The sequence below is a fragment of the Cetorhinus maximus genome, chromosome 36 (assembly GCF_964194155.1).
Source record: "Cetorhinus maximus chromosome 36, sCetMax3.hap1.1, whole genome shotgun sequence".
In the NCBI taxonomy this organism is placed as follows: domain Eukaryota; kingdom Metazoa; phylum Chordata; class Chondrichthyes; order Lamniformes; family Cetorhinidae; genus Cetorhinus; species Cetorhinus maximus.
This window is the reverse complement of record NC_135914.1, coordinates 365,160-375,328: the sequence shown is the minus strand read 5'-3', so window position 1 is coordinate 375,328 and position 10,169 is coordinate 365,160. Positions and strand designations below refer to the sequence as shown.

Below are 10,169 nucleotides of genomic sequence, written 5' to 3'. Positions count from 1 at the left end.
ATTAAATTCATTAATGACTTTGAGCCTCACTGACAGCCCGGCATTGATTTCACATCCATAATTGCCCTTGAGAAAGCGGTGCTGAGCTGCCTCCTTGTACAGTTGCACTCCATGTCATGCAGGCACACCCACAGTGTTGTTAGGAAGGGAGTTTAACAGTTTTGGCACAGCGACCGTGCAGGAACGGTGAGATATATCCAAGTAAGGATGGTGAGCGGCTTTGATGTGAAGTTCCACGAGGTGGTGTTCCCACGTGCCTGCTTCCCTTGTCCTTCGGCATTGCAGTTGACATAGGTTTGAAAGGTGAAGTCGAAATAGCCTTGCTGAATTCACGAAGCCTATCTTGTAAATGGTACCCATTGCTGCCATTGAGTGTCAGCAATGAAGGGAGTGAAAGCTTGTTCATCGGGTGACAATAAAACCGCAGGGTCTGTACTGAACTGTGGAAAACTTCATGAGTGCTTTGGAACACTCAATTTGCAGAGTGTTCCATCACACTCGTGACTTGCCCCTTGCAGATGTTGTAAAGACGATGGGGAGTCAGGAGTTGAGTTATTTCCGACGGATTCCCAGCCTTGAAGATGCTCTTGCCGCCTTACGTATTTATATGCCAGTTCCAGTTCAATTTCTGGTCATTGGCAACCCCCAGGATGTTGATAGTGGGGGATTCCGCGATGGCAAATCCATTTTACTTTCAAGAGCCTGCAGGTAGCTTCTCTCACTTTGGAGATGATCATTCCCTGACACTTGTGTGTTACTCGCCACTTTGCACCTTAAGCCTGGATATTGACTAAGTCAGGCTGCATGTGGACATGGTCTACTTCAGTATCTGAGGAGTCGGGACTGATGCTGAGCATTGTGCAGTCATCAGCGAACATCCCCACTTCTGGCATTTTGATGTAGAGATGACCATTGGTGAAGCAGATGAAGCTGGCTGCGCCCAGGACGCTAATCCTCTGGTGATTTCCAAGGACAAAGATAATTGATCTCCAACAACCGCAACCGCCCTGCATTGTTCTTGCTCTGACTCCAACCAGCAGCGATTTCCTCCCTGACATCTATTGGCTCCAGTTTTGCTAAGGCGTCTTCATGCCACTTATAATGGATAAGTTCACTTTATTGCCCTATTCCATTGATCGCCACTTGTCCTTGATAGAAACGAAAGTGAGTCGGGTTTTATCCACTATTCTATTTGAAAGCACTCGCCGAAACAGTGAAATGTGAAATTTAATCGAAGAGTAACTTGATTATCCACATTTGCGTTCCTATTTGATCCACCGCTGCTGCGAGTCCAGGTCAATTTCATTGTTGTGTCAATGGATGAAAAGTTTAACTGAAGCTTTTTCGACTTAGCGCCGAGTTCCTCTGTAACCACAAGTCGTCTAAATCAAATCAGTATCTGTTCCGCTAATTCCGTTTCTGTGCCCGGACACCCGATCTCGAGCTCCCTAACCATAATCGTTCCACGATTTGATTCGTCATGATTTGATGGTAATCTCGATATCCTCTTACGATAACTATACTTCCGTTCATAACTAACCACTCAGATCTGAGTAACCACCACACTCCTGTTCTATGTCACAGCAAAATACTATAATGCTTGGTGTGTTATGTAAAATATTGATGACCTCCACTATCGTGCTTCCAACCTGGTGCTGACAGCAGTTTGAGCCATTTTTCCTCCAGTTTCTCTTCAGCTGTAATCCCCATGAGCCTTACGACCCAATCATCATATGGAATTAATTTATCCTGAAAAAGCACTCGTTTGTTTTTTCAATTATATTGGGCCACCGTCTGGTGGAGTTGAAGAAGTGTCCATGCAGCCTCGCATACACACATACACACACAGAAAGACGCACATTCACTCTATCTCCCTCTCTCTATATTTTTTTGTCTTTCACTCTCTCTCGCTATCACTCTCTCTCTCTCTCACACACACACACACACACACACACACACACAGACACACACACACACATGCAGACACGCAAATGTGCTCTCTCGTAAAAATGCACGTATTAACAAAAATTCCTTCACATCCCAATTCTCTGGCTATCTCCATTGATTGTAACCATCTGTCATGTGTACTTATTCGCTAATGTTTTGTGATTAAGCTAAGGTAAATTGCAACATGTTCAACCATCCGTCTTCTCTCCATCAGGTCTTGTCACTGGTGGCTGCGATTCAACGACTGATTTCTACCAAGCAATTTATGAAGAAATTGAGGATGTTCCGCCTGTTAATGATTCCGCTCTGACCCGTGGCTCAGGTCCGTATTTTCCATTGCAAAGCCAATCCGGACTGGACAACATCCATTTATTTTTACCCCCTTTATATGTCAGTGCAATTAATTGGCGCAACTGGCATTCCACTCACTTTCCTCCTCTGAAGGTGTCCGATTCCAGTCTCCATCTGTTACGTGCGAAGATTAAAGAGCTTTTCAAAATTCCCAACGGTCTGCGTTGCTCAAAGAATGTTTTGCTGCTTGGTGGAAAAACATGAGCAAAAACGTTATTTCCAAATTCGCACGGGGCTGTACACCACCTCCCTTAGACATTTGATCGAATTGAGTATACACAGAGCGGAACATCGAAAGGCAATACAATCTACTCACAACAATTATGATGGTCAAAAGGGCGCCTAACCTCAGTGGCAGAGAATGGCATTAGGGAATTATTCATCCAGCACGATGCAAATATATAATGGGGAAACAACACATTCAAACTATTTTCGAACGAACCCAAGGAAATAGATTTCAATAAATTACAATAACATGTTAAACACTGGGGCAAACCATTGATGACAACAGCATACTGAAAAAAAAAAGATAAGTTTAGGCAGAAATACAACTGCGTAAAATGGTATGTTTGAAAAGCAAGACAGGGGAGAATATGGCGAAAGGCGACATATGCAATAACGATGATAAAAAGGGGTAATAAATGGTATGATCGTGGATCGTTGACCAAAATTGTACAATACCTTACAGGCACATCAGAGGGCAGGTCAGAATGGCATGAACATGTTTCTGTAAGGAAACGAATCAATTATAAGCCAACATTCATGGAATAACAGAAATATATAAGAAGCACTTTGCCTTAGTATTTGCCATTGGTAAAACATAAGATGGCATGTCTTTGGAAAATTAGAATCGGAGTGATATAGTTACATTTAAAATAATTTAAATGAACAGATAAAAAATCTCATGGAACTCATATGACAAAAGCTTTTGTCAGATCATTTTACAGCCATTCATTTTAAAATGATCAAATCAGGTAGCAGATGCAAAATTAGAATAATTAACCAATTCATTTCAAGCGTATCTCGTTCCAGGGTCCTGGAGGGTAACGTAAATTAATGCTCAATTAACTCGGGAGAAGGAAAATGTCCAGAGGTGAAAGATCAGTCATCTAAGTATTGGTGGGAGAAACACTAATTAAATTCCCATCGTGGTGGAAAAGGGAACATTTACAACTCAAACAAGATAAGGTGCATCCAGACCCCCCCAGAAAAAATCACAACGGGAGTTTTAACATATCTAACCTCTTAAAAATCTTCATAAAGTCGACGGATTACATCAGGGTCACAGCGAAGCATACATTTTTTTGTTATTTTAAGCATTTCTGGGAAATTTCCACTTAATATATCAATGGATAAGGCCAATGCGAACTTGTCAGCTCTTGCCCAGTGGTAGTCAGAAATGCCCCTGAGTAGATATTTCCGGGGTTCGAGTTCCATTCCAGAACATAAACAGAAACATCAAGCTGACACTCTCGTTCAGAACTGAGTGGATGATGCCCTCGTGGCAGTGCCAACTTTTAGGCTATTTGATTAGGCGGTGACCAGTGTGCTTCTTCCGTGGGAAAAAAAAAATATCCGTTGATAATGCTGAAGAAGCCTTGAGTGTTGCCATTGGTTAAATGAAAAATATGTATCCTTTGAGAAAAATCACAACAATAAATTATCTACTTAATATCACATTGCTGTGAGGTCCCGTAGAAGATTGATGTGTACAAAGTGATTGCTGCATTGCCCATATTTCACGAGTGACGACACATCACAAGTGCCTCATTGGCTTCCAAGTGCTTTGGACAGCTGGTGATCATGAGAAGCGCTGTATGCTCGTATTCATTTCATTTGCATGGAGTCATTGACACACACGGAATTTGGCAGACAGCTGACCAATAAGAGGGAAAACAGAGTGTGGGATACTGGTTAGATATTTGGAGTGTTGAAAGTGGGAAGGGGTTTTAAACATGCATCCCTGCTGGGATCACAGTTGTTCAATCTTTATCTGAACGACTGAGAGGTTGTAATTAGACCTTTTTTCCCAAATTTAAAGTTTGACCAAGTTTCGGTTGGCTGGGAAGTGGTGAAAGGAATCTAAATACAGCCAAACATAAACTTACTTGAATGGGCATATGATTGGCAAATGCATCTCCACCTCAGTGATTATGGGGAATTACATTTTTGTATGTCAAATAAGAGGTTAATTTGCCATTTGTACCAATGAAACGAAACGAAGGAGTAAAGACGTGGGACGCAGGAGCTCAGGGAAACAAACAAAAAAAAAACAAGCAAAAAAAATCGATGCAGAATGATGAGGCTGTAAAAAGCCAAACAACGCATAATACCTTAGTCCTGGATAGATAGGCTTAAAAAAACAAAATTATTCTGGTGATGCTCGATCGAACATTAGTGAGAGGACACTTGGAGTATAGTTTACGCTCCTGCTCAAAATATTGTTAAAAGATGTATCAGAGTGGCAGATAGGCTCAAAAACTTTCCAAGGGCGGTAGCCATGTTTAGAAGTGAACATTATCCAAAGATTCTAACAGAAAGGAAAATAGATGATCTGTTGACCCCTATTTTGGATCAATAGCCTATGGGTTCTTTTCTCTACAATCCCTTGGGGAGGATTTAAGGTCTCTGAAAATGAGAATTCGGGGTTGGTGGGGAGGGAAAGCGATTGTGGATCAGGAATCTCCGCTCACTGAATAATTGTTTCCTATATTTCCTTCTCAAGAACGTGGATAACATTTACTTTCCATCCCTTAGTACCCTAATATACTGATTCTGGTAATTGCCCTTGAAACATTGCTGTCCATCTGGCGAAAGTTATTGCAAAATGGCGCAGGGGAACACATTCCAGGACATTGATCCTTGGGCAATTAATTATGGTGATCCCTATTCCGATGGGCTGAAATTTTCTGGAAAGTGAAAACACTGAAATCGCTCAGAAAATTGCACTATGAAGCAAAGTTTTTTTTTTTCCCCTCCCCTCTCTTTAACAGATTCTGCTTCCACTGGCTCCCACAGTAAGATCGAATATTCCACCCAAAGTTTGGATGAGAAAGAACCTGGATCGGCAATTCAATAAAGGAGCTCCTCCAAAATCCAGGGTTGGCAAAATTTTAGTTCCTGCCATCCTTCACACTCAGTGCTATCTTCAACAGAAGTTTAAGTATGAAGAAAAACACTTACACCATTAATTACTCAGGAAAGGAACTCAGGAATTACAGAATGATTTTTGTAACAAAACCATATAAAATAATTTCAGGCTGAAGCAATGCCATGCGATTGCACCCAGTAATATTAATTAGTGAAATATACATCTGTTCATTAGTTTCATCACAAGCCCCAATCTGCTGCGAATTATTCAATGCACATCAAATGGTCGGATCATTGATTTTGTGGGACTCGTGAGTTCAAAATTATAAGCAAAAATACCGTGCCGCGAATTGTTCCAATATTTCTCCACTCTCTGATCTCCATTCACCTGTACCGGCAATGGAACGGCTTTCCTGCTCTCAAATTCTTTGGTTGATTAAAATACATAAACACCATTCCAAATGTTCATTGTTATCAATTAAATTCAATGGAATTCATTTGTTGCTCCCAGCTCTCGGCGATTACGACGATGCTCAGACTATAAGCAGCGAATCTGAGTGCTGTCACTCGCTTCTGTACCGTGGTCATAATGATCTCTTCGCAATGGAAATTGGCGGCGGACATCTCTGCACTTTGGGTGAGATGTAACTTCATTTATCTACTCAGCCTGTCGTTCTGGAATGTTGGTGACTTTTTTTCTCTCAGCTTAGATCGGTTCTGAAATGCGTGATTGCGCAATGGACCGTCTGCAGACACTGTCACAGCTGGAACACACGCTGTTTAGAGGGTTGGGTAGACAATCTCTTCAGAGGGTTTTGCGCTACAGCCAGCGTCTCTAATTGCTATATGCACGTTCGTGTTTGGTGGGACGTGGCATACCATGGGTCTGAAATAAGTCGAGGGATAAGTTTTGTCTCTTCAGGGATGAGTTAGAGACAATCCTAAATTGTTTCACATTCTCCTCCTGAGAAAATCATACCTCCTACTACTCCTGCCACTGTGTTCCAAGTACATTGTTAGTTCTCCTTCACTCATCCACCCACATGCACGGAATTTATTAGATCTGTTTTAAATTTCAATCATATGTTCTCATGCAAAATGCATTGTGAGATGTATGCTTCTGTTGAGGTTACAGGGTGTTATTTTAATACTTTATGACATGTGGGCGTCGCTGGATCGGCCAGCAGATATAGCCTGTCCCTAATTGTCTTTGAGAAGTTGGTGGTGAGCTGCCTTCTTGAAGCGTTGCAGGCCCTGTGGTGTCGGTGACCGCACAATGCATTAGATAGCGACTGCATGGATTTTGAACCAGCAACACACAAGGCACGGCGATATATTTCCAAGTCACAATCATGATTATCGTAGAGGGAATTTCCAGGAATTGGTGATCCCATGAGTTTGCTACTCCTGCCCTTCTAGATCGGAATGGCCCTGCATTCAGAATGTGCTGCATTATGGGCCTTAGTGAGATTCTGCAGTGCATCTCCTAGATGGTACACAATGCTGCTACTGTTCGTCGATGTTGTGGGGAATGGATGCTTGTGCAAGTGGTGTCAATCAAACAGGCAGCTTACACCGGGAGGCTTTCAAGCTTCTGGGGTGTTGTTGGAGGTGCACACGTTCAGTCAACGTAGAGTATTCCATCACACATCTAGCTTGTGCCTTGTAGCTGAAGGACACGATTTGGTGAGTTTGGGTATGAGTTCCTCGCCCCAGGGTTCCTAACTTCCGTCTTTCTCTTGAAGCACCCGCCTTTATACGGCGAGTCCACTTCAGTTTCTGGTCGATGGTTACCACTAAAATGTTTTATTGGAGGAACAAGCGATGGTTATTCCACTGAATATTAAGGGGTGTTTGATAGGTTTACTCATGTGGGAGAGGATAATTGCCTGCCAGTTGGGTGCTGCGAATGCTACTTGCCGCACGTCAGCACAGGAGTTGGTATTCTGTAGCTGTTTGCCACATTTAGACATTGACTGTTTCACGATCTATTGAGTCGTGAACTGCGCTGAACATTGTGCAATCATCAGCAAACATCACCATTTCTGATCATCTGATCAAAGGAAGGTCATTCATAAGCTGCTGAAGCTGGCTGGCCCTAGGCACTACCGCGAGGAACTCCTGCAATGATGCCCTGAAAATAAAATATTTGACGTCCCACAACCTCAACCACCATCATGTGTGCTAGTTAAGACTCCAACCCGTGGTAAATTTTATTACTGGGAATTTTCCCCTTGGATTATTGGATTTTTTTGGAATTGGAATTTTTCCCTTGATTAGCAATGACTGCAGTAATGTTTGGAATGCTTGATGCAACGATGGATGCAACAATGCCTTGATATCAAAAGCAGTCACTGTCACCCCAACACGGCAGTCCTGCTCTGCTGTCCAGGCTTGATCTAAGGCTGTAATGAGTAACGAAGCTGCTTGACCCAGCAGAACCTTACCTGTAGATCACAGAACAGTTTATTTTTAAGCAATTGCCGCTTGATAGCACTTCTTAAGAAAACTTCGATCACTTTAATGATGATGAAGAGTAGGCTGATTGGTCAGTAGTTGGCTTCAGTCAATTAAAAAACTTAATGCTGTTTAATGTGAATTGGTCACTTGTTTAGATTCAATGATCAATCTGTGACAAAGGAATATGCAGAACGTCTTCTGTTGTCTCGTAGCAGTACAGCACAGTGCAGATAAAAAAATCAGCAATTATTTTTCAACTCAGAAATAAGCACACCCTAACCTCTTCATGTTGCTGCCCAAAACGCGCGCGCGCACACATGCACACACACATACGCACACACACACACATGCACACACACACACAAACACACACACACACACATACAAACACACACAGGCACACTCACGCACGCACAGGGATTGCTCCCCGTCTAATATCAAACTTTAACACAAATATGCATATGCCCAGTGAACAACAGTCAGATTCTTTTTTGATATTGAGTCATCGCTTCCTACCACTCCTGATCAGAATCAAGATGTTCCCTGTGATACATTCGCAAATTCGCATATTTGATTGCCAATAAGCAGTTGCTGTTGTACTCAATCTTTACAACCTATTCATTAAAACAGGAGCAGAATTAGGCCATTCGGCCCTGCAAGCCTGTTGCGCCATTCATTTTGATCATGACTGATCATCCAAATCCATATCCTAGTCCCGCTTTCTCCCCATACCCTTTGATCCCTTTCGGCCCATGAGCTATATCTACCGCGTTCTTGAATGTATACAATGTTCTGGTCTGAACAACTTTCTGTGGTAACGAATTCCACAGGCTCGCCACTCTCTGGGTGAAAAGAAATTCTCCTCATCTTAGCCATAATTGGTCTACCCAATATCGTCAGACTGTGTCCCCTGGTTCTAGACTCCCCCACTATTGGGAACATCTTTCCAATATCTAACCTCTCTTGTCCTGTTAGAGTTTTATAGGTATCTATAACATCCCCTCATTCCTCTGCACTCCAGCAAATATAAATCAAATCGACTCAAGTTATCCTCATATGTGAGTCCCGCCATCCCAGGAATTAGTCGGGTACGCCTTCGCTGCAGTACATCTATCGCAAGTAAACCCTTCCTCAGCTCAAGAGACTAAAAGGCACACAATATTCCTATTGTGGTCTCACCAAGGCCCTGTACTATTGCAGCAAGGCATCCCTGTCCCTGTACTTGAATCCTGTGGCTATGAAGGCCAACAGGCGCTAGGCCTTATTTACCGCCTGCTGCAGTTGCATGCTTACCTTCAGCAAAAGCGTACGAGGACACGCAGGTTTCGTTGCACATTCCTCTCTCTCTCAATTTATAGCTATTCAGATAACAAATTACCTCCCTGTTTTAGCTACCAAAAGTGATAAGCTCAGAATTATCCTCAATATATTGCATCTGCCATGCATTTGCCCAATCACTCAGCTTGTCCAGATCACACCAAATAATCTATGCATCCTCCTCAAAGCTCAACCTCCCGCTCAGCTTTTTGTCATCTGCAAATGTGGAGATATTTCATTCGATTCCCTCATCTAAATCAGTAATATATATTGTGAGTAAGCATGGTCCCAGCGCTACCCCACTAGTCACTACCTGCCATTCAGAAAAAGACCCGTTTATCCCTACTCTTTGCTGCCTGTCTGCAAAGCAGTTTCCTATCCATCTCAATACACTACCACCAATCCCATGCATTTTAATTATGCACGCCAATCTGTTATGCGTGGTTTTGCTGAACGCCTTCTGAAAGTCCAAATAAACCACATCCACTTTCCATAGTAACAACAACAACGACGAGAAAATAAAAATAAAAAGTTGAATTGGAAATACTCCGAACACTGAAATAAGTGCATTTCATTTGCTTAGAACATGGTGGAAATTGTTGCAACCCCCTCACTCAAGCAATATTTTTGCATCCACCTTTCAGGTGAACAACATCGACAAATGCAGGATGCGGCGGCCGTAGTCCTGTGAAACACTGAGTTCAAATCTCAGGGAAGGACACGTAACTTTTCCAAAAATATTGTCATGCTGAAAGTGCTTTACTTCCTGACAAAAAAACATTCTTTGTAACAATTGCAAGTTACTTTGTGTCGAGAAATCTAGATTCCTATGTTTTCCCATATGCTGTACGAAAGAGCCTGATTACTCTGTGACCGGTAATCAAGAAAATAAGGAAGTTATGTTGCGTAGTGCAATGTATATAATACATATGTACCAAACTCGGCTGTGAGGATGAAACAACCGATCGAAAGAAAGAAAGTACCGAGGACTATCCATTACATTT

At 42.4% G+C, this 10,169-nt stretch overlaps 1 protein-coding gene across 1 annotated transcript in view; it reads left to right on the top strand.

Moving 5' to 3' along the window:
* The first annotated feature begins 532 nt into the window (after nt 1-532).
* Nucleotides 533-10,169, top strand: part of LOC144672192 (CD5 antigen-like) — a 165,482-nt gene continuing 155,845 nt past the window's right edge. The window contains exons 1-3 of the mRNA XM_078534010.1: nt 533-599; nt 2,162-2,269; nt 5,900-6,025. Of these exons, the coding sequence (XP_078390136.1) occupies nt 533-599; nt 2,162-2,269; nt 5,900-6,025 (301 nt within the window). The remainder of the gene's footprint in view (nt 600-2,161; nt 2,270-5,899; nt 6,026-10,169) is intronic.